This window comes from Panthera tigris, chromosome A2 (assembly GCF_018350195.1).
Source record: "Panthera tigris isolate Pti1 chromosome A2, P.tigris_Pti1_mat1.1, whole genome shotgun sequence".
NCBI classification, from domain to species: Eukaryota; Metazoa; Chordata; class Mammalia; order Carnivora; family Felidae; genus Panthera; species Panthera tigris.
In genome coordinates, this window is record NC_056661.1 from 156500949 (window position 1) to 156525881 (window position 24933).

At 41.5% G+C, this 24933-nt stretch overlaps 1 protein-coding gene across 13 annotated transcripts in view; it reads right to left on the reverse strand.

Annotated features, from left to right (window-relative positions):
• Positions 1 to 1854: 1854 nt before the first annotated feature.
• The window catches only part of TPK1 (thiamin pyrophosphokinase 1), a 351768-nt gene continuing 328689 nt past the window's right edge, over positions 1855 to 24933 (reverse strand). For 12 of the 13 annotated variants that reach the window (XM_042974459.1, XM_042974519.1, XM_042974452.1 and 9 more), the window contains one exon: positions 1855 to 3463. In XM_042974459.1, coding sequence (XP_042830393.1) covers positions 3345 to 3463 — 119 coding nt within the window. In that variant the 3' untranslated portion in view covers positions 1855 to 3344. The remainder of the gene's footprint in view (positions 3464 to 24933) is intronic. The other variant, XM_042974505.1, reaches the window with a different exon arrangement.

Consider the following 24933-nt stretch of genomic DNA (forward strand, 5'->3'; position numbering starts at 1 on the left):
GGGAGGGAGACACAGAATCCGAAGCAGGCTCCAGGCTCTGAGCTGTCAGCACAGAGCCTGTCATGGGGCTTGAACTCATGAACTGCGAGATATGACCTGAGCTTAAGTTGAATGGTTAACCGACTGAGCCACCCAGGCACCCCACACCCTTTTTATCATCGTAGAACCTTACAGAATAAAATAGTTTCTTGCTGCTTACTGACTTGGCTTTTGTCATCAGTCTCCATCACGTCCAATCCAAGGGCTGCTTTGATTGTTCAAGTAAAACTTTGGAAGGTATGAATCCGAGCAGGGGTAGTAAGCAAGGCCTGTTAAAACGCATGCCGCACATACGGAGCAAACACGAACGCTGTGCACTTACCCTCTGAATGCCCACGCTGTCATGCCCTCCGCCTTGCTCTGAGGAGCCTCTGTCACTGACATGGCCCTAGTTCCCATCCCGGGAGAACCTTGCTCTGAGTAAAACTGAAGGAAGAGAGGTATTGCCCTGCCTGCCCTCTGGGGGCGTGGCCCGCTTCTAATTCCTTGGACTCCACACAGCTCCCTCGGTCTCAGAGTCACCTGTGGCCCCCACCCGTGCTTTTAGTATCTGCAGCCATTTTCAGACTTTCCCAGCTGCCTGTAGAGAAGAGCAATCGTAGCCTGTTTTCACTGATCAGTGACTTAGGTAACCAGGATCCTGGACAGGATCCAAACTGGACAGGACGGTGGGAAGAGGGGCTGCCTGGGGACCCGAGATCGTGCTGTCTGCAGACTCCTGCTGTTGGGACAAACGTAAGAGATACGTGTTTCAGTGGTGTGGCAGGGAAGCACATGAAGAGAAAAGGAGCACTTGGGTAGCTTTAAGGAACGGAATGGGGTCCAATACCTAATTCTTCGGTAGCCTTGCAGGAAGTGGGAGAGGTGCCCTGTCCTGTAAGAGAAGCCCTTCCCTGGGCGTCCAGTGGCTCCGGCCCGATCCGTAGGTGGTGAGCGTGGGCTGTCTGAATGCTTTCCCCACCTCTGCTTACTGGGTTTCAGAAACTATATTCCTTTTGCTAAGTATCCACTTACTGCCACTGGTAAGATTTTCAGGGTCAGTAGGACATGCATTGCTTTTCTTTTTTTTGGGGAGTAAAAATTCAAAACAGAAGGCATTTATATGTCGTGAATACATTTCTAGTAATGTATGTATAACAGCTGAGCCTCAGCTTCTAAGTGAAATAAAAAGTAGTAACAAGTGCCGAGAATGGCACGCGCTGTACCCACCGGTCCTTTGCTCCTTCCTGGTTTCTTCTGGTGCAGGTATTGTTTGGGGCAGTGGTTTGGAGGTCTTAAGTACTAAGTTTTTCCGTTGGAGGTTCTGAGTTGAATGAGCCAATGAAGAAGCCGATGCGTGACCTTTCCTCCGGCTTCTGTGCCATCGTGTTTGCTCTGAGCGGGAAGGCAGGCAGTACAGGGACAGAGGCTCTGGGAGCTGCTTGGCGGAGACGACGTGGAAGGATCTGGAGGGAGCCTGCACGCAGCCCTGAGCGCGCGATCTGGGACCCTCCCCTGCGCTCTGAGCCTTCTCCTCTTTCCCAGGGCCTTTCCTCCCCCACTTGTCTTCACTTTCTCTGTGACAGCAGTTCCTTCCCTTCCTTTTTCTGCAGCTTATAAAGACCTTTGGAAGCAGTCTCCCTGTCCTTCTTAAGTCTTACAAGGTAGACAGGTGCTACACAGGTTCCCTGTTTTACAGACGGGCAACGAATCCAGAGGTTGTGTGAACCCCTGGCACATGTGATCCGGTGGGTACCCTGCGTGCCGGACAGAGCAAGTAGCAACAATCCTGGCTGGCTCTCTGACACTGGATGGGTGAAATACTGTCGCTCTTACTCATCCTTTGAGCAATTTTATTGTTTTGTACAGAAACCTTGATTATGAGACTGGTGATAACGAATACAGCTGAGAAAATGGAATGTTAGCTTAAAAATGGACTACAAACATATACGTGGGTAACCAAATAGTTTTGTTTGACATCGGATTTCAATCTCATGTATTTGCATAATAACAAAAATGACCTCTCAAGTAAGTTGTTCACAACTGCACGCTGGTTCAGCTGATCCCCCTTCTATTCTCCACTTCAAATCTGACTCTTGCTTTGTCTCAACACCAGGAAGGAAAGGGCTGCTGCTCCCTCGCAGCAGGATGGGGATGTGTGTACATAAAACATGGCGGGGGGGGGGGGGAGTTCCTATGTCACGGTTTGTATGGCAACGTTTGGTTTGGTAAATCGTTCAGGAAAGGGTGAGAAGAGAGAAGAGGGTCTCGTTAGAAACACGGATGAATCCCAGGGCCCCAGGTGTTTAAACTGCTGAGTCAGCAACCCTGTGCATTCTCTGCCTGGTAATGGGCAGGTGTCAGCGTCTAGACTCCGACTGTAGGAAAGAAGCTCAGGCACCCTCCGTGCAGCCCCTTCCACTTTCTGGCTAAGGAGCAGGTCCAGGAACTTGGGCGAATGGCTGGACAGGGACAGGAACTCAGGCTTTCAGACCCAGATCCTCAGCACACAGTGCTCGCTTATCCCCACAGGTTGTCAAACTCCTTTCCCGGTCCTCTGCATAAACTTGGGGTCTGTGAAGCACTGCTTTTTCAGTCTGAGTAATGTCGGAAACCATTCAGTTTGCATGCGTAGATGTCCTCTTATGACGAGGGCGGTTTCCACCTGTCACTCCGCTAAAGGAGTGTCTTTAGCGGAGTGTCTCCCTTCGTGTGGAGCTTACATAACTGCCTGTTTTCAAACTTAATGATTAGGTCAATGCTTCTTGATTTACTTTTAAAAGATCATAATACCAAGACAGTAATGAGGCCAGGGTGAAATGGTGTGGTTCTAACATCCCAATCTGGAAGGAATTTTTTCCTATTTTATACAGAGGAATCTAGCATGAATAGACACTCAGAAGTAGCCTTTGGGGTATGGATTTAAGGACGGGCAGAAGAAGGCTTATGTGTTGAACACCAAGAACCCTCAGCAGAGAACTTTCTCAGCTTCAAATTAAAAAAAAAATTTTTCTAGGATAAATGTAATGATTAGTAACATAACAACAGTAATGAATGTTATAGTGGAATGATCCACATTAGTTTTCCAATTGAATGTCGTAGAGCTTATTTACTTTAACAAATAATGATTTTTTCTCCCTCGCTGTAAAATTGAGATCTGCCATTTGTGTTACCTGGGTTATCTAAACATCAATATCTTGAAAACTAGTGGGCTTCCCGTGGAGAGGTTTCATTTCTGTAAACCAAGGTGAACTGTTCTTGTTGAGCAAGAAGTCGGTGGCAAATGAGGTCAGTCAGAGGCACAGCTATGGATGCCAGGTACGGGGTTAGTTTTTGATGGCCATGGTCCAGAGGAGCGGATGGTCCGTTTCCACGGTCACGACACCAGATCCATCGTAGGTATTGGAAGTACTGACCAGTGTTCCAAAACCAAGCACGTTATTTGCTGTAAGAAAATGAGAAAAAGAAATGTTTAATGACAGCCAGCCTTTCTCCAGTGTAGAACTCTGTCAACAGTTACCAGAAAAGCAGTTAAGCATGTGCTTAAGATAGAAGCTATATAAATATATATGTGATAGAAGATATATAAGATGTGGGACAGGTGAAACATATGACGTGGGATTTTAAAACTGAAAATGTCTAGAACTTGCCATAACCGCTTTTCTGGGAGTTGGTTATTGGTTGTTAACCATTCTGGGATATATGCCATTCTCTCACAAAATTTCATTAAATTTTCTAATTTTTTTTTCATTACCGATTGTAAAATCAAAACCCATTTTCTAATGTGCTACTTGCTTCCCTGCCTGGGTGCAATTATAATTTTTCTTGATGATTCAGAGTTAACATTTTACATAAGTTATTAAACTCTATAAAGATGCAGTCTTAGCGTCAAGTATGAATGATATGGGGCGGAAAGCTAATTACTCCAAAAAGGCATGGGATTTTGGTTATATTTTTCTCGTAAATTAAGAAAAGCCAAAATGAGCCAGGCCTGCTTTGTAAAATTAATAGGAACTCAAAGGTCAAAGCAGACTTCCAACGGGGTGATCCTGAGGAGGCCATAAGCCAAGCTGTAAACTGAGGCCAGGAGATGAGATAATCTCCTCTATTTATCAAAGTAGAGGTTTAGGAGTTGAGTGATACAATTTGCTTATCAATTCCACATACACATCATTATATACCTGTATGTGTATGTTCTAGCAGGTTAGCTGAAGTTAATGTCTTTGCACATGGAAGAACAGTTCACATCCAATGACTCTAAACTCATGACTTGTCCTATAAACATTCCATGATAATCAATATTATTTTCCTTGCTAACATTCAAAGAGAAAAATAGAGCCCATGCTGTCAAAGACAGAAGAGGACCCTTTTCCTTTAAACAAAAGGTACCTACGAAGTTACAGTGCTTTGGGGAAATAATTATAATGCCCACTGCCCACAAGAGGGAGCTTGTTATCTTTCTGAGGAAATCTTGAAAAGGCAATTCAGAAACGGCATTACAGGATAGTGTATAACTAGTATTACCAGTTAACACAGTTTATTTATTTAAAACTCAAATTTGTTTGCTTTTCGGAGTTGTCAATGCGTTTACTGATGCAAGTTGGAAGGTAAAACTAAGGGTACAGCGTGAACCTTGTGGGAATATCACCCTAATATATAATGCAGTAGGAGCTCTGGCCTTTTTAGTAATTGGGAATTTTGAGATGAAATTTCTACAGGACGTTAATATGCACATGAATTTACTAAACCCAGACACAAGTGTGAGGATAGTGAGTTAGGGGAGGCGGTCGTGGGTTCAAGGCCAAGTCTGCTTGGGATCTGTTGGAGAAAGAGACCTTGGCTCTCCTGCGGGGTGGCCATGCCTGCAGGCAGGTGCACACAGGGACGTCGGGACTTCTGGCCCAGGCCCAGGGTTTCACGGTTCTCTCTCGAACATTTCAAACCTTTATTCATGAAGACAACTTGGGATGCTTTTATGGGCCTGCCAGTGTAGAGTGCAAAGAAGGTGTACACGACCACCTGAATTTCATGCAGCACACTTTACTTTTTGGAAACTGATTAGATTAAAATCCTGGTTTTCACATGGGCTCCAAGGACAAGAGCACAAGATTGTTTCTCTAGCTTGACTTGCATGTAAATTCCTTTCTGATTTTCTGAAAGCAGACTATCTGATTATCAGGGCTAGATGGACACTTAGGTTATATACATTGGTTTCCCTAAGACATTAATTCTTAATGGAGAAAGAATGAAAATCGTTTTAATCGATTACCATCATGAGGGCCCCACCCTCCTGACCTGATTCAACTCTAAACTCCAAACTCCTCCCAAAGATCCCACCTGCAAATACCATCACTTTGGGGGGTTATGGCTTCCACCTAGGACTTTTAGGGGAACACATCCAGTCTCTAACGGTACAGTCAATATTAATGAAAGGTTACACTGAAATATATTTGATTGTATTACAATGAAATGATAGAAAAGATGAATAAGCTGAAATACAAATCATGAATTTCAATTTACTATGTCACTGCAATTATTTTGGAGCGTATTTCTTCAAGTCAAAGAATCATGCTTTTTGATCAAACCTTGAAGTCTTCCTCATGAAAAAAAGGTCTTTTTTTTTTTTGAGGAAAATATTTGGAATTAGGATTGAACTCCCCCTGCTTTGAATGCTTGAGGGTCAATCATGAAGTAAAATAACAAGACTGACAGCTTCCCACAGATAGAAGAAAAGCAAACGATTTTCTTCCAGTTCCACTGAGATACTGAAGCCTAGGAACAGCATAATGACCGGATGTATATACATCCTAGGAAATGATTATCACAACAAAGTTTGTTAACACGTATAACGAAATATTTTCTTTGTGATGAGAACTTTTGGAATTCACCTTTACCAGCTCTATTCCATGAGGCGTTGTTAACTATAGTTATGTACATTATGTGCCCAGTATTTCTGTATCTTGTAACTAGAAGTTTGTGTCTACCTTCACCCAATTCCCCCCACCCCTGTAGCCCTGGCAACAAAATATCTGAGGTTTTTTGTGAAGTTGGTATTTTTAGATTCCACATACACGTGACATCATACACTATTTGTCTTTTTCTGACTCACTTCACTTACCGTAATATCCTAAAGGCCCATTCGTGTTGCAAATGGCAGGATTTTCTCCTTTTGATGGCAGAATAATATTCGTGTGTGTGTGTGTGTGTGTGTGTGTGTGTGTACACAGTATATACACACACATGCACATACACACATACATGACTTCTCTATCCATTCATCCACTGATGGAAATAACACTTAGGTTGTTTCCATTTCTTGCCTATTGTGAATAGGACTGCTAGAGAACGCGGCATGCAGGGATCTCTTCAACATAGTGTTTTCGCTTCCTTCAGATATGTTCCCAGAAATGGAATTGCTGGATCATATGGTAGTTCTAGTTTTAATTTTCTGAGGAAACGCCACACTGTTTTCCAAAGTGGCTGCTCCAGTTTACATTCCCACCAACAGGATAGAAGCATTCTCTTTTCTCTACAACCATGCCAGCATTTATTTATTTATCTATTTATTTATTTATTTGATGATAGCCATTCTTCCAGGTGAGAGGTGATAGTTCATCGTGGTTCTGATATGCACGTCTCTAATGAGAGATGTTGGGCACCTTTACATATACCTTTTGGCCATTTGAGTATCTTCTTGGGAAAACGGTCTCATCAGGTACTTAGGCCATTTTTGATTAGATTATTTGCTGTTTTCTTCTTTTTGGTAATGAATTGTATGAGCTATATACTTTGGAAATTAACTCCTTATCAGATACATGGCTTGCAAATATTTTTTTCTCCTTTTCGTAGGTTGTCTTTTCATTTTGTTGATTTTTGTTGTTGTGTGGAAGGTTTTAGTTAGATGCAGTTCCACGCGTTTATTTTTTTAATTTGTTGCTTGTGCTTTAGGTGTCATATTGAAAACATCATTGCCAGGACCTTTTGTCCAAGCAGTTTTTTCCCTAGTTTTTCTTCTAGGAGTTTCATGGCTTCAGGTTTCATGTTTAAGTCTTTATCCATTTGAGTTAATTTTTGGGAGTGGTTTATGATAGGAGTCTAGTTTCATTCTTTCATCTGTGATATCCAATTTTCTCAGTCCCATTGACTGAAGAGATGGTCTTTTCTCAGTGGAGTATTCTTGGACCCTTTGTCATCTATTAGGTGATTGTATATGTGGGGATTTAATTCTGGGCTCTTGATTATGTTCCATTGGCTCATGTGTATATCTTTTATGCTGGTAGCATTGTTTTGTTCCTATAACATTATAATATAGTTTGAAATCAAGAAGTGTGATGCCTCTGACTTTGTTCTTTTTCAGGATTACTTTGGCTATTTCAGGGTCTTACGTGGTTCCATACAAATTTTAGGACAGGGATTGCATTAAATCTATAGATGCCTTTGGATAGTATAACATTTTAAGTACATTCTTCCAATCCATGAACATGGGGTATCCTCCCATTTGTGTCTTGTTCAGTTTCTTTCATTAATGTAGGTTTCAGTGTAGAGATCTTTGGCGCCTTTGGTTAAATTTATTCCTAAGTATTTTATTGTTTTTGATGCTATTATATAAATGGGATCATTTCCTTGTTTTTTAGATAGCTCATTGTTAGTATACAGAAACAGTATTGATTCTTTTATGTTAATTTTGTAACCTGCAAGGTTGCTGAATTTGTTGATCTAACAGTTTTTTGGTGGAGTTTTTAGGATTTTTTGTATAGAAAATCATATCATCTGCAAATTGACAGTTTTACTACTTCTTTTCCAATTCTGCTGTCTTTTATTTTGCCTAACTGCTCTGTCTAGGACTTCCAATACTGTGTTGAATAGGATTGGTTAGAGTTGGCACCCTTGTCTTCTTCCTGAGCTTAGGAAAAACTAACTTTCACCACTGAGTATGATGTTAGCTGTGGACTTGTTATATATGGCCTTTATTATATTGAGATATGTTCTTTCCATACATTTGTTAAGAGTATTTATCATGAATGGGTGCTGAATTTTGTCAAATGCTTTTTCTGCATCTACTCAGATGATTATATGATTGCTTTTCTTTCATTCTATTAATGTGATGTATCATGTTTGTTGATTTGTGTATGTTGAACCATCCTTGCATCCCAGAGGTAAATCTCCCATGATTACAGTGAATAATCCTCCTAATATGCTGCTGAGTTTAATTTGCTAGTCATTTCATTGAAAATTTTTGCTTCTTGTTTTTAAATTTAATTTATTTTTGAGGAAGAGCCAGCGAGCAGCGGAGGGGCAGAAAGAGAGAGGGAAACACAGAATCTGAAGTAGGCCCCAGGCTCTGAGCTGTCAGCACAGAGCCCAATGTGGGGCTCAAACTTACAAGCCATGAGATCATGACCTGAGCTAAAGTCAGATGCTCAATGGACTGAGCCACCCAGGTGCCCCTGAAAAACTCTGCATCTGTATTAGGGGTATTAGCCTGTAGTTTTCTTGTAGTGTCCTTATCTGGCTTTGGTATCAGGGTAGTACTGGCCTCACAAAAGGTATTTGGGGGTGTTTCCACCACTTTGAGTTTTTGGAAGAGTTTGAAAAGGATTGGCACTAATTCTTCTTTGAACGTTTGTTAAAATGCACCAGTGAAGCCATCTGGCCCTGGGTTTTTCTTCACAGGGAGCTTTTTTATTATTGATTCAAGCTCCTTCCTAGTAATTCATCTGTTCAGATCTTCTATTTCTTCCTGACTCAGTCTTGGTAGGTTGTATGTTTCTAAGAATTTTTCATTTCTTCTCCAATTTATGCAGTTTGTCGGTGGAAATTTCATAGTACCTTCATATGATCTTTCGTATTTGGTGGTTTTGGTTGTCATCTTTTTCATTTATAAATGTTGATTTGAGTCCTCTCTTTTATGTTTATCTTTTCATAGAACCTACTCTTAGTTTGTACAGTTTTCCTGTTCTCCATTTCACTTCCCAATCTTTGTTTTCATTTGAATCTTGGTTTCCTTCCCATGCAAGCTTTGAGCTTAGATCTTCTTTTTCTAGTTCCATAGGTATAAAGTTAGGCTGTTTATTTGAAATCTTTCTATTTTCTTGATGTATGCATTATAACTATGAACTCTCCTCTTAGAACTGCTTTTGTTGTATCCCGTAAGTTTTGGTATGTTGTGTTTCAAGATACTTTTTCTTTTAAAATTCTTTTTTGATCCATTGGTTGTTCAGGAGAGTGCTATTCAATTTCCACGTATTCATGGATTTTCCAGTTTTCCTCTTGTTATTGATCTTTAGTTTCATACTATCGTGGGCAGAGAGGACAGCTGGCATGATTTTAATTTTCTTGAATTTGCTAAGACTTGTTCTGTGGCCTAACATAGGATCCTCAAGTTCCACGTCCTGGCTGTGTTCCCCGCCAAAGTGCAACTGTATGAGGGACGCCACAGGTGACTGGATTTGGTGGTCAGGCTTCCTAGACAGTCAGGACTACTACTATCCTCAGAAACAGGCATGGTTATGAACTAGACTCCCTGCTTGGGCAGGGTGGAAGAACGGGGCCTACAGGCAACGTGGCTTGTTGTCTGGGGACACAAATCAGGCAGGACTGTGTGCCATCTCTGGCCAGGTGGGGTCACCGGCTTTGTTCTACAGATGGGGAGAGCCACTGGCTGTGTTCTCTGCTCGCGGGCCGCTTACAAGCGGGGCTGTAGGACCGGCTACCTGACTTCCCGGTCAGGTTCCCTGGCTGGGTGGGCGGAAGGCTGTACTTGGCAGTGGTCAGTGCTACACATTATTTCCCTGCTCAGGTGGGGTTGCCGCAGAGGCCCCGAGGCTGGCAAGGCTCTTTTTCTGGAGACCGAACAGGCTGTGGCTTGGCTCGGCAAATGGTCAAGGCTGCTGGCTAGGCTCTTCAGTCCAGTGCTCCTGTAATGGGGATTGAAGGAGGTATGTTGGGTTTCCTGGTGAAGCTGGGCTGGAGGCTGTATTCAACAGTGAGCGGGACTATAAATGAGTTTCCCCAGTCAGTTGGGGCCATAGGTCAGGCCCTAGGGCATGCAAGGCTCTTGTTTGGGGGTCCAATCAGGTGGAACTTTGCACCAAGCTCTCTGGCCAAACACGGTAACCGTTCTGGCTCTGCAGATAGGCAACACTGCTGGCCAGGTTTTCCACTTGAGTCCCACTGGGCTAAACAGTTTCCCAGGGTCTCGGGCCAGGCTTCCTGGGAAGTATACTCAGCAGTAGGTAGCCCTGTGAATTAGCTGTCCGGCCCAAGCAGTGCAAACGAACGGACTCCACGGCTGGCGTGGCTCATTATTTGTGGTCCCAAATCGGGCAGATCTGTGCCCCACCAAGTTCCTTGGTCCGACTGGGCCACAATCTTGGCTCTGCAGGTAAGCAAATGCACTGGCTGAGATTTCTGTTCGGATGCCACTGTGAGTGGAGACTTGGTCTTCCAAGATCCAGATGTGTCTGCTATAAACCCCACTTCCCTTTTTTAATCACAGTCTGATCCCCATGGTCAAGCTGCACAATCCCCCCTTGAGGTGAGCCCCGAGTCTGGGTCCCCTTGAGGTGAGCCCTGGTGTTAGGGGAGCTGGATGTCCATCTCGGGCTGTCTCTCTCGCGGAGAAACTGGAGGCTCCACTTGGTGCAGCGCTGTGCTGCTCAGGGTGGGGGAGGAGGGGTACGGCCAGAGTGCAGCCGCTCCTCTCATCTTCTAGGGCAGTCTCCCTCGGTCTTTGTGTTTTAGGCTCACGCCCATGCTCTGGGGTTTTCACAATGGTGTCTCATCTGTGGATAACTGTTACTTGGTTTCTTGGGAAGGGGACTGAAGATGGGAATGACCTAGGTTGCCATCGTGATGCCATCATTCCCTCAAAAATTACTTGTTCATACCTATCCCAGAGAACTTGCCCAAAAGTTTGGCTGGCTTAACAGTTAGATTCGATTCAACATTTAGACAATTTAGATGCAGTTTATTTTTCCCCCTCTTTGTTTGCAGAGAGTAAACCATGGTTCTAAGATAACCAGTCATTCTGATCAAGTCCTGCTTTAATCAGAGACCAGAATGAAAGTTACAGCTATGTATAAAATTATAGGCAACCATATCATATGTGATAAACATAAGCTAAAGTTGCTTGCTGTGTCTAAATGTGAAAGTTCAGTCTCGTCTGTTTGCTTCAAAGCCACTGTCATCCATTGTTTTAAGGGCAGTTGGGGTCTCATGACAACAATGTAGTTCCTGTTCCAATGAAATTCAATACCGGATATATTAGGGACCACAGAGGCACAGCCTAACTTTTGGGTTTTCATATGCTAGAGACACAGAAGTACTTAAAACTAAGAGAAACATTAACGTTGATTTTACGGTTTTCATCCATGACCTCGAACGGTTTTCCTTCCCAAAGGTAGGGATGGAAGTGAGGCACTTAGTATTCTGTTTCCTTTCAGTGACATCCCGCCAGCTTTCCTCTAAAGCTGCAAAGACTAAAGATTATAAAGCAGAAAGCTGGCACATTGGTAGAATTCAAAGTATTCAATCCTTTTGGTGTCACATGAAGGCAAGAAGGGCCATCCGTCCTGGATTCCTGCCTGCCTTACCTCTGTAAGCTGATGCACGGGGTTGTGGCTCTTTTCAGCGGGCTGACAGTGTGGAGGAGCACTGTGGGAGGACTCTGAGGCATTAAGGCTTTGCAGAGCAAGATGGGGAAGCATTTGCTCCCTCTGCACCTGGGTCATAGGTCTGTTCTGATACTTTCACAGAGGAGGCATCTCTCTGTCAAAAATAGTATAACCCTCATCATGTGAGGTTAAGTCAGATGGGGGTTCAAACCCTGGCTCTATCTATGAACTCAGTTTTCTCATATAAGTATTAAAGAAACCTTAAACGTCTTTACTTTCTTCTGTCAGTGAAGTAGGTAAAGGTTTTCTTTCCCCACTTTAGTAGTCTTTTTAAAAGAGAGAGAGAGAGAGAGAGACTGCCATGATTTGAACTATTAGCAAATGCCTTGATTCAAGTGATTAGTTTATAGTCAGTGGAGAGGTACAATGAGATAAGCTTGGACAGACTAGTAAGTCATTTGTTTTATAGGTATTTACTAAGGCTATGTATACTCTTTGCTGGACACTAGAGATAGAAAGATGTATATACAACGAAGCCCAGCAGACTGGACAGAAGCATGGGGCAGGCACTAATGAGTTGGCCAGGATGGGTTGTATATTCGAGTAGGAAGTGAATCCTTGGGTGAGGAGGGTGCCACATACATTCTCCCCAGAGGCCTGACCTCTGTCCTGGCTTCCTAGGAATCTGTGCGTTGACACGGGTTATTTTGTAAAAATACATCAGTAAAATTCTAAAAAGGCAATGCAAACATTTCTCAAATTGATGAAACTGAGGGAGTAAAGAGAGGGGAGTAAATGAGCTTTGCCCAGGAGATGCTATGCAAAGAGGTGGTATTTGAGATGGAGTAATTCTCATTCATTCCACACACTGCCTGGGCACTTACAGCACAGCGCGTGCTCGAGGTACAGCAGGTTTTTATCTGCAATTTACACATGAGGAAAATGAAGTTCAGGGAGGTTAAATCTACAGGCTGTGACGATAATAAAAGTTGTTAGACACATGTTACCAAGGGAGGGTAAGGCAATGCTTTGAAGAGCTTTACAACAAGAATCGAGGCTGGTCTGTTTTCCCTAAAGTATGGAACTGGCAGCAGCCTGATGGACAGTCAGTGGGCGATGCCGCGGAAATGCAGAACCCGTCCAAAGCCTTAAATGAATACCTTCTATGCCACACAGACAAATGCTTAATGAAGCCATTATGATGGATCTCAAGGCTCCCCACCATCCCGGAACATTAGGTTAAACTCTAGGAGTGCAGCTAGACGCACTGGACATATCACTATTTCAGACATAATGGAACTACAGTATGTTCTACATTCATCATTTACTCTCTGAAGATGCTTGAGCTATTTGGAGAAACACTGTATATTAAGAAAACATGACAGATTTCATTAGCAGGAAAAAGCAAACTCTACTGCCTCTGAAATCCTTTCACTACGATTGGTCTTTACCATTGTAATTATTTGAACTATAGATTTAAAAAAGGTTTTTACAGATATATATGATAGTCAAACTTTGTTTTAAACACTACTAACTTACTCTTTCATAATAATAATCCTTCCCAGGGGCGCCTGGGTGGCTCAGTCGGTTAAGTGTCCGACTTCGGCTCAGGTCACAATTTCACGGTTCATGGGTTCGAGCCCTGCGACGGGCTCTGTGCTGACGGCTCAGAGCCTGGAGCCTGCTTCAGATTGTGTCTCCCTCTCGCTCTGCCCCTCCCCTGCTCGCGTGCTGTTTCTCTCTCTCTTACAAATAAACATTTAAAAAAATTAAAAAAAAAATCCTTCCCAGAGTTGCTGTTTTAAAATGGTTTCCTATCAAATGGGCTTTATACTTATGGTCGTTCTTAAAAATTGTCAAAAATTAAATACCAGTATAGCCTTTTCACTTTCTTGAAGGTAGAATCTCAAACTAGTCCTAGTGTAGAGCTATAGAATACATGCCTTTCATGTATATTTATTGGAATCTTAAAAAACAACAAGTTTGAGACCATCTGTCACAGAAATAGATCCAATTATCTTTCTCACACTGTTGAATGGAAATATGTGATCCACACATCTTTTTAAGCAGTAAAAATAGGTAAAACGTTTATACACACACATACACATTATTTTTGTTGAGATGTAATTGACATATTGAATCATTATGTAATATGAAACTGATATATATGTATATTTTGAGAAATGATCACCACGATATGTCAATATGCTATCCGTCACCACAGTTACAAATATTTGTTTATGTGATGAGAACTTTTAAGATACATTCTCTTAGCAACTTCCAAACAATACAGTATTATTAACTATACTTACTATGCTGTACATTACATCCTGATGACTTATTTTATAACTGTGGAAGATTGTTCCCTTTGATTACCTTCACCCATTTCTTCCACTCCTAACCTCTAGCCTCTGCCAACCATGAATCTGTTTTCTGTATTGAGGAGTTGGTTTTGTTTTCTTTTGAAGATTCCACATATAAAGAATATTATATTTGTCTCTCTCTGTTTGACTTATTTTCACTTAGCATAATGGCCTCAAGATCCATCCATGTTGTTGCAAATGGCAGGATTTCTTTATTTTTTGTGGCTGAGTAATATTCCATTGTGTGTGTGGGTGTGTACCCCCCCCCTTTTCTTTATGCATTCATCCATTGATGGACACTTTTCAACTCAGTGTTTTTGTTTCCTTTGGATAAAACCCAGAAGTAGCATTGCTGGATCATATGGTAGTTCTATCTTTAACTTCTGTAGAACCTCTATAGTGTTTTCCATAGTGGCTGCAACAATTTACATTCCCACCAACAGTGCAGAAGGGTTCCCTTTTCTCCACATCCTTGCCAACACTTGTTATTTCTTGTCTTTTTGATAATAGACAATCTAACAGGTGTGGGGAGATATCTCACTGTGGTTTTGATTTGCATTTTCCTAACGATTAGTGAGGTTGGACACCTTCTAATGTACCTGCTGACCACTTGAATATCTTCTTTGAAAATATTTAATCAATTTTTTTTTTTGCTATTCAACTTCATATATTTTGGATATACCTTATCCAGTACAGGATTTTCTCCTGCAGTATAGGCTGCCTTTTTATTTTGTTGATGGTTTACTTTGCAGAAGAATTTTAATTTGATGTCCCACTTGCTTATTTTTGTTTTAGTGCCTACCTTTGCTTTTGGTGTCAAATCAAAAAGAATCATTGCCAAGACTGATGGCAAGTTACTTACCATCTGTTTTCTTCTACTAATTTTATGGTTACAGGTCTTATGTATAATCTTTAATCCAGTGTGAGTTTTTTGGTGAATGATGCATGATAGAGGTCCAGTTTCTTTCTTTTGCATGTAGCTGTCCACTTTTCCCATCATCATTTGTTGAAGAGAATGTCCTTTTCCCATTGTATATTCTTGGCTCCTCTGTTGTAATTTCATTGACTATATATGCATAAGTTCCTTTCTGGGCTCTCTAAATGGTTCCACTGACCTGTGTCGGTTTTTATGCCAGTAACATACTGTTTGGTTATTGTGGCTCTGTAATATGATGCCTCCAGGTGTGTTCTTTCTCAAGACCGCTTTGGTTCTTCAAAGTCTGCTGCGGTTTCAAGTTTTAGGATTGTTCTTTTGTGAAAAATGTCATTGGAATTTTGACAGTGATTGCACTGACCTGTAATATAGACATTTTAACACCATTCTTCCAGTCCATGAGCATGGTATATTTTTCCATTTGTGTATTTTTTACTTTCTTTCATCAAAGTATTAGAGTTTTCAGTGTACAGGTCTTTTACCTTCTTGGTTAAGTTTATCACTAGGTATACTTTCTGATGTAACTGTAAATGGGATTATTTTCTTAATTTCTCTTTCTGATAGTTCTCTATTAGTGTATAGAAATCCAACATTTTTGTATATTCACTTTGTATCCTGCCACTTTACTAAATTCCTTTATTAGCTGTAACAGTTTTTTTGAAATAGAGTCTTTAGGGTTTTCTCCGTATCATCTGTCGGGTCATGTCATCTGCAAATAGTGATGGCTTTCCTTCTTAGCAATTAAAAACACTTTTTTAACACCTATTCATTTTTGAGAGAGAAAATGCATGAGCATGGGAGGGGCAGAGAGAGAGGGAGACACAGAATCCAATGCAGGCTCCGGGCTCTGAGCTGCCAGCACAGAGCCCGATGAGGGGCTCGAACACACGAACTGCAAGATCATGACCTGAGCCAAAGCTAGACGCTTAACTGACTGAGCCACCCAGGCGCCCCTCTTCCTTACCAATTTAGATGCTTTTAATTTCTTGTTCCAGCCTAACTGCCCTGGTTAAGACTTCTAAAGCTATGTTGAATAAAAGTGGTGAGAGTGGCCCACTTTCTGTACATGTAATATATCTAAAATGTCTGTTGACCTAAGTCTTTGAAATCCAGTGTGTATTTATAGCATATCCCAGTTTGCACAAATCCAGTTTTAAGTGTTTAACAGCCACATGTGGCTAGTGACTACCATACTGTTTGAACAGCAGAGATCAAGGTTCTTGAAGGAGAAACCATACTAATCAGTCATCTGTTTCTCCAGGGAACTTTACCTTTGGACTGATTCATTTGCAGATATGTATTCAGACAGTCTCATGTTATAAAGGGACTATTAAATTCAAATGAGCAGATCAAGTCATTTCAAATTATTTCAGCTACAGCAGGAATAGATCAACAAGGACCTGGTCATTTGGCATATGCTCAGCAATAAGAAAAGGACGGAGTCCTCTGCCATCCAAGTTGAGGGCTGAGAAAGATTTAGCAGAACTAGACAAGAAAACCAAAAGCGCAAAACCTAAACAAACCTAAGTTAAAATTACCGATAGAATTCGTCCTGGGTTTTATAAGGAACTCAGTAAGCAGACTCCTGCCAGAACATGTAGCAGGTGGTCTGCTAACTATACTCCTTCCTCCCAGTCATTACCTCTCCCCCCATCCAACCCTGCCATTCCCATCTGAAAGACAACTGAGGGAACCTAATCGCCCACAACCTCACTGCCCCCACCCCAGACACCTTGGCCTGGCATTTAAGGCCTTTCCTCAAATGGCTCCTTTCTCCCACAGAACCTCCTTGCTGTTCCCTTAATAGATGAGGAACTTCCTACTCCTGTGAGAAATTCCCATGTTTCCCCTCCTTCTGGAACATATCCCATATCCTTCCGGTCTCAGGTCAAATGTCAGCCTCTAGCCTGTACAAGCTCTGATTCCCTACCCACTACAGCCCAAATTAATAATAAACGCATACAAAGAAAGAAAGGCAAATGTTAAAGAAGAATGTTAGCAGTTATAAATCTGGATGGAAGGGATAAAGATTTTGCTGTACTATTCAATTTTTCTGTAGGCTTGAGGTTTTTTAATATTAACATTCAGTAATAACATTTGGGAGGAAAGTTAGGAAAAAAGACTAAGAACTCGTGAAGGAAAGTGCCTTCTCCTTGTTCACCTTTACTTCCTCAAAAGCTAAAGTAATGCTGTTAGGAGAATCAAATCAGTAAATGCTCGCTGATTTGAAATGTGTTAAAATAAATCTGAAGTGAAGAAAACGCGCGCTGAATTTAGGAAGCAGGCGTCTGGCCTGTGGTTTGTGCGTTAATGGCAGCACAGAAGGGCCCGTACAGGGGACGCTGGGCGTAGTGTGGAATATGGGAAGGGGTCCGTCCTTTGTCAGCCTGCTGAAGTTCACCAAGGACAGTCTTTACTTACACTCACTGATGCAGGAGGACGGAAAATTAACCCAGATTGTGCCTCGTGTGCCTGGAAAAATGATAAGAGCAGACGTCTTCCTTGTTACCCGGGCCTCTGATAACAAGCCCTCCTCTGTGCTTTCTTTTGGGAGGTTATCTCTGAAGCCCTCATGGGCTGAGGCCTCCTCCCAAGGTGAGCGCTGTCCCCTCTCTCTCCTGCCGGCTGCTCCCCGAGTGAACTCCCGTGTCTGAGGAAGGGCTATTATAATTCCACTCGAAAGTGGCTGCATTTATCTTCATCTCTCGGAAGTCACGTTTCCCTTGCCCTTGGGTTGGAGGCTTCTGATGTTCAATTACTCTTCCATCTCTACACTGCCTGTGTCTCCGCTCAGCCCGCTGTCCCAAAAACAATTAGACCGAGAAAATGCCGCAGCTTGGAGGAACCAAGGCTAATGAGGCCAGTGAGAAAAGGTTTCCCAAGCACTTTCAAACGTTGAGGCTTTTCTAAAATACGTTATTTTTTTTCTTTGTTAAAAAGAATTCTCTAATGTGTTAGATCACTAGCATGTTCTACTCACAGGGTCAGTGCTGCAGTTAAAGAGCCAATCAGACAGAACTGCTTTATGACAGAAAAAGGACAGTCCAAACCCACAAAATGTGGCCTATTTAAAAATGAATGGTCTGTGTAGAAATGGCCCAAGATTTTCAGTATGGAAAGTCCAGATCAGGTGTTTTACTTAAAAAAATTTTTTTTGTTTATTTATTTTGAGAGAGAGAGAGAATCCCAAGCAGAGCCCGCTGCGTGCTTCGAACTCATGAACCGTGAGACCACGACCTGAGCCAAAATCAAGAGTTGGACACTTAACCGGCTGAGCCACCCAGGAGCCCCAGCCAGTGTGTATCAGATTTAAAGGTGTGGGCAAAGAAGGGAATGTGAGTCTGTCCAAGGGCTGCTCTGAGCTGCTTTACTTTGCTCTACTTCCTTCCACTCCTGGGGCCCTGCCTGGCCTCCTGTGGACACTGGCCTGTCTCCCAAACATGCCCACAGGTGTGACAGGGCTGCACGTGGCAAAGCTGACAATCCCGAAGATTCCCATCCCAATCTGTGGCTGACTGGTGGGAGGACATTCGACAAGTTCTTTTGTTCTTCCTGCCTCACTGCCCTCCCTGCAAACAGAGGCAAACTTCCCACTGCAGTATTCCCCTGGCTTTGGCTGACAGTTCTTCTGGTGACCTCAGCATGCAACAATACCTGGCTTCTGTCATCTCCGATACAGCTGTCGTGAACATGAATGAGTTAATGTCTGTGCCGATCTTTGACTTCTGCATGAAAGCACTGAAAATTTGTTGTATTATTGTCATCATTTCACCTGCACTGAGGAAGCTCTAAAGTGGCATTTGCTTCTACCCTTCAAATATCAACAGAGATTACTGTAAGTACATCAAACAAATGGAAATGGCATAGGAGAGGGAAGAAAAGAAGATGGGAGGTAGCAGGGTATAATTACTTAATATCAGTCTCAGACCTGCAGGTGGCATCTACTCAGAATAAGCTAAGGAGACATAACCTGTGCTCTTTGAGATTTTACCAAGTCACATCAGATAACCCCAGACACACAAATCAAAAAAACAAAAGAAAACAAAAAATCCATAAACATTATGCTCAAGAAAAGGCACAGATCTACTGGGAGGAATAAGAGGTCATGAAGGACTATTACTAAACATCTCACTTCTTCCTTATCCCTGGAAGAAGAGACTCAAAGAGTGGCATGTGTGGGGTTGGAAAAAAATTGGTGACACCACCCCCCCCAAAAAAAAAACCCAGAAACTGCTTTGAAGGACATTACTCATTTAATTAAGATTAAGCTAGTCTATAAACCAAGCTTATTCATATTTAAGGCAGAAGATAACCTGTTGTAACAGGATATATGTTCAACTGGTGAAGGTACCTATTAACCTCATCTTTAACCAGATAGGTTTCAACCCACTACAGTGTGTGACAGACAGGTAGGATCTGGATTACAGCTGTCACCTTGAGTGTGGACAGAAGTGGTGAAAGCATGGAAATGGTGAAGGGCAATGACATCAGAGAGTCCAAACCCCAGGGTGGCTGTGGAAATAAAGCTCTGAAAGGGGATGGAGGCCTGGCAAGTCTGCTCTACAGCTGACTAGTGCCACTCTTGGATGCCATGTCAGACACACGCTTTCTGACTTCATTAAAAATAAATTTCTAATATAAACTTTGGTGAACATGATGTAGTCATTAAAGATGACTGTGCAGCATTCCAGAAAAATTGCTGAACCAAGTAAAAGAAAAATCAACATTTCACACGAGATACACTGATCACAACTGGAAAAATGTTTACGCATGTATATTTAAAAAATGAAAAACAATAGAATGACATGCATTTTCATATAAACTAGAAGGAGGAACCACATAAACCATATAGGAAAGACCACCTCCTTAGATCAAAGAGCAGAACCACTTTGAAGAAGTATTTCCAAATTCTGAACATATTCTGAACATAAGGTATATTAAACATATTAGGTGACATGAGGTGATACATATATTAGGTAATATGGGGTTACAAAAAAAAACTATATGTTTACACATACCTCCACACAAAAACATGCCCATATATGAATAAAAAAATCTATTTCCACCCCCTAGGCAGAATTATTGATAAGTTTTAGGAGTGAAGTTTACGATTAAAAGTTGATTCTCCATCTATTTAGAGCTGGGAAGGTCTAGTCAGATGCATCAGAGGACTCTGAGTCCTTGACTTTATAAGAAGTTCTGGAAGATGGGCCACGTAAACCCCTCTGAGATTCTGGCTCTACCTTGGTAAATACACCCAGACCACTGTTCCTCTGAGGAGATGCTGTGAAATGTTCACTTCTCTCAAGATGGCATCCTCCCTGCTGCCCGGGTCCCTGAACTGCCTCCTGACTTCCTCCACTCTAGGTCCTTGTCCACTCTGTCCCTCAGGAGCTCTGCCCCCCCCCCCCCTTAACGTCCTCCATGCTTTAGCCCGCCAGGGCTGTCAGTAGCTGGGTCGCAGCTCCTTAAATGATGGCTGATCTTTCTGCCATCTCTCAGCCTGAAACTGTGAGGCTCCTGAAAATGGAATCCCAGTGGTCACAGTGGCTTTTCCCTGCCTTGTTGAAAAATATTTATAGGACAGGAATAGTAGATGGATGTTTACTATCAAGCAGAGTTCAGTAAATTATGTGGCTGTTTTTGAAACAGAATTTCATTTAATGAGAGCCTGACCACTGTCTTTTAGGAAAAAACAGCATTTGATTTAAGTCAAATGTTTTAGGATTAACAGATATGATTTATCAATAGTAATAAAACAGTGTCTTAGACTTTGTCCATAAACCTATAAATATATATGCTTGTTCCTACTATATTTCATCATGACCTATTTTCATTTTTAATTTCCCCTTACTGATATACAATGATAATATTTCACATTAGGAATAGCTGGCATCTTACTATATGAATATTCTAATGAGCCTGAAAATATTAGCCATCTTTAAAACCAAGCTACTTTATTTCATAATTAATATATTTTCCCCTGCTTTAGTTACAATAATCAATCCATTTTTCAATATTCATACCATGGATCCCTTCCTGATGACAACCTTTTATGGCTGAACTTTCTTTGCATTAACTATCTGCATGCAAAGTTACAGATTATCCAGGCCTCAGATAGATAACTTTCTATTTAAAATGCTCAATATCACTTTGGTGTAGAGGCATGCACATTCTGTCTTATACATTAAATGATGTCTTTTTCTCCCAGTAAGGTACATGACTTGATCTAACTTCTTTTATCACAGAATTTCTAATCCGAAAGAGACCTTTGTCTATCTTGTTCAGTGGTTTGACGTAGATAATAGTGAAGCTGCTTCTACTTTAACCAATTAAGGTACCAACTTCAGAGTTCTGTCCACTAAACTAAGGTGACCTTAGGGAACTGGTGAGGGGCTGTACAGCTTCAGAGAAGTAGACCAAGAACCACTGGTCTGATATCCAGCCCCTTTATTTCAAGGCTGGGAAACCAAATTAAGATATTTTATCGATCTGAAGACGCACAGCACCAGGACCCAGGTCTCCTGATGTCTTCTGTAACAGACTCAAACTATGGAACTTGACATCTTGGAAGACTGTCCAGAACCCTTTTTAGCCAGGCTGAGCAAAGTTATGATTTGCGTTGTATGCCAAGTATTTAAATTGCTTGAAAATGTGGCAGTGCCACCTAATTTTTTTTTTAGACCTTTGTTATGAAAGAGAAGAAAGGGATTCTTGTAGACAGACCAATGTCACGGACTTTAGACCAGCAGCAAAACTGATTCAGAGGTTTCTCATCCCGTATCTTTCAAAGGCCACAAAACATGGGGCACAGACATAAAGTGCTTAAGTGAGACACTTTGTACTGTATTTTCTTATTTCAAAAATGCATTGATTCCATTCCTAAAACACTATAGGAGTGTTTCTTTGTCCATGTTAGCCACTGTTAAATAGTATTAATGGTCTGGACAGTGGGGGAAGAGAAAATGACCCGAAAAATGTCCTTACTGCTAAGGACATGGTTCAATACTTGACTTTTAGCAAACACATTTTGCTACCTCTGTAGAAAACACATTAGATAAAAAGGTGAAAATTCAGGGGTGCCTGGGTGGCTCAGTCGGTTAAACCTCTGACTTCGGCTCAGGTCACGATCCCACGGTTTGTGAGTTTGAGCCCCACCTCGGGCTCTGTGCTAACGACTCAGAGTCTGGAGCCTGCTTCGGATTCTGTGTCTTCTTCTATGTCCCTCCCCCAACTTGTACTCTGTCTCTCTCTCAAAAATAAATAAATTTTAAAAAAAATTAAAAAGGTGAAAATTCAGCTAATCTACATTCACTTTTAATACGGGAATATTATTTCATGGTATAGGTGAAAGACAAAGTACAGACTTCATAGATCAATTTCCCTAGATTTACAAGTATTGTTGGAGAAAATGAAAAACAAGTTCATTTGTACTTAATTGCTATATTTGCAACTACCAGGAGGAAAAAACTTTTCAAAATATCTGACATTATTCCCCCAACATGATGACTATACACTGTATACTGAAAAAAATCATTCTTCAAAAACAGTTACACAGTTTGTAGAAGCTGGATTTACATCAAAGCTAGAGGTTAAGTCCTATTTGGCATGATACAGACAGATTTACGACTCTAATCTGTTTGGTAAAACAGTCATTACTGAAATTGAACTAATTTTAAAAAACGTAAGTCAGGTGTACGTGTAGAAATAGCTTGAGAGTATCTCCGATTTGGCCCTTCGTGGTGCTGTGCTGAGCCACTCATTTCGGTATAGTCGGTAGTGGACCAGTAGTTACAATTGTGACTTCTCGCTTTTCTACTCCTAATTAAAGACATTTTTTTAAAGAAGCAATCTGGGAGATGTCCCTCCCTTACTCCATATAACATCGCGACCATTTGGAAAATGAGAGTGTTTCATCTGGGTTCTCTTGGGTCTCGTGGATGAACACTCACCCAAATGTCTCTGATGTCTTCCGAGTGTTAGCACGTCCCTTGCCGCAGAGGTGATGGACACTGCACACTCAACAGGAGAGTTTTGCCAAGATGTGACTATAGATTGGCTTCTACTTGGGCACTGGAGGCCATCTGATGGATCTAGAGTAACAGCTGCCTCTGATCTTGGCCTTGGGGCAGCTTCACTTGCAAGTAGTGGCCATGAAGCCTCTTGTGCCTCAGTCTAGTAGTGCTGGGGTATCCCGCGTATCCCGTTTTGCACTCATGGAGGGATGACACGGCAGTGATGCCCGTCCCCTCCCCTCAGGGTCAAAGGGCCATTTCCTACAATGCGTACTGCAGGGCTTTGCCAAGATGTAGGCATGAATCTGACTGACAAAATCTCTCTCTTCTGGCTCTCATTCCATAGAAGTCTTATCCTTCCAAATAAATCCAAGGATACAAACAACCTATCCCATCCCCTGTTTCCCTGTCAAGGGATGAAGAAACCATCGTGGCTGACTGTGTCTTCCTTTCTTCTTTAAGAGAGATGTTTAGACCTGCTGGAGAATAAGGAGGAACATCCTCCAGATCTAAGCATAATTTTAGGCATCTGGTTACACCTCTGCCTGTGGCACCCTCTTTGCAATTTCAAGTGAGACAGTGACTGGTGTCTTCTTGATTCATGACTTAAATATGCTTCAACATTCTGTATTAAATTGGCCAATTCAGTCGGTCTTTTTCTCCCAATGGTGACTGAATTAAAAAAAAAATTTTGAAATCAAAAAGGAATAGTTTTTTTTTTTTCTTAATACTTGTTCCAAATGTAAACTGCCTTTTAAAATAGTAGTTAATCCTTTATGGCTCTTACATGCAATGCAAGAATCGTGGTGTGTTTTAGGATTAGTTAATGTGGCTTATGTAAATGATTTTATAGGTCATGAAAAAATACATAAAATCTAAGTAAAAAGGATTCTTTTTTTAATAAAAGACTCATGTATTAATCATATTGAACCTTATTAGATATCTACCAGGCTTAGAGATGTAAGCTCACGACCCTCAAACGCAGAGGTTTAATGCACCACTAAATTAATACACTGGTACACTCTGCAGGCAGAGACATTAAATTTTTAACAGTGCAGTTGACTGCATGTAGTTCAACCTTCAAACACGTTGCTTGTGAAAAACTGCAGAAGACACACTCTGGTATGTGATGTATGTTACTGGGTGCTCAAATGCTAACATAAAAGGATCTACTTTCTGTTTGGATTTAGCCGAAACCCAGGGTACAAAGGAGTTTACACAGCCTCAGCAACAGTTACAAAGCCATTCAGGAAATACAAAACCAGCAGAGTATGTTCTGGGCTAAGATCCTCCTATATAGCTAATTTATGACATTTGGAGTTTCAGAGATAGTGGTAATTACAACGGGGAAGAAAAAAAAATTGCATCATAAAGGCCTGTCTCTTTTTGTCAAGACTTTAGTAAATTTCTATTGGGTCCAGTGAATTACCATTTTAAGATGCTTAAAAAAATCTGACTCTTTGTATATCACCCTTGAATTTTTTTTTAACATTGTAGAAAAATTATGAAAAAGCCCCAATTACTGTAAGCTACATGGACATTCATATGCTTTATTACATACAAGAGTACTTCTTAGGGTTAGAGTGGGAAGCTGAATGTATACGGCTTGAAAAAAATTCTTAAAACTGCCATTGTGTTAATCTGTTTTTAAGTATAAAATTACTGTGAAAATCAGACATTAAGGGTGATCTTTTTATGCTTATTAAAAGGAGTCATGAGTTTAAAAAAGGTAAGAAACACTAGAATAAGCATGCATTCAAGAAGATTGTTGGAAGGGGCTGCTGCAATCCATTATTTGTGTGGTAATGGACTGGCTATGCTCCACAGTTTGAGACTCTGTGACATTATAACACACACTGGCAAGGCTCCTAGCTGGAGTTGAGGGTTCACTGTATGTGCAAATTCAGAGCCTCTGTGTTATTAGCAAAGAACTTTATTAAAATGAAATTAGGAAAGCTATTTTAAAGTTATGCTGTGGGTTATTCTCA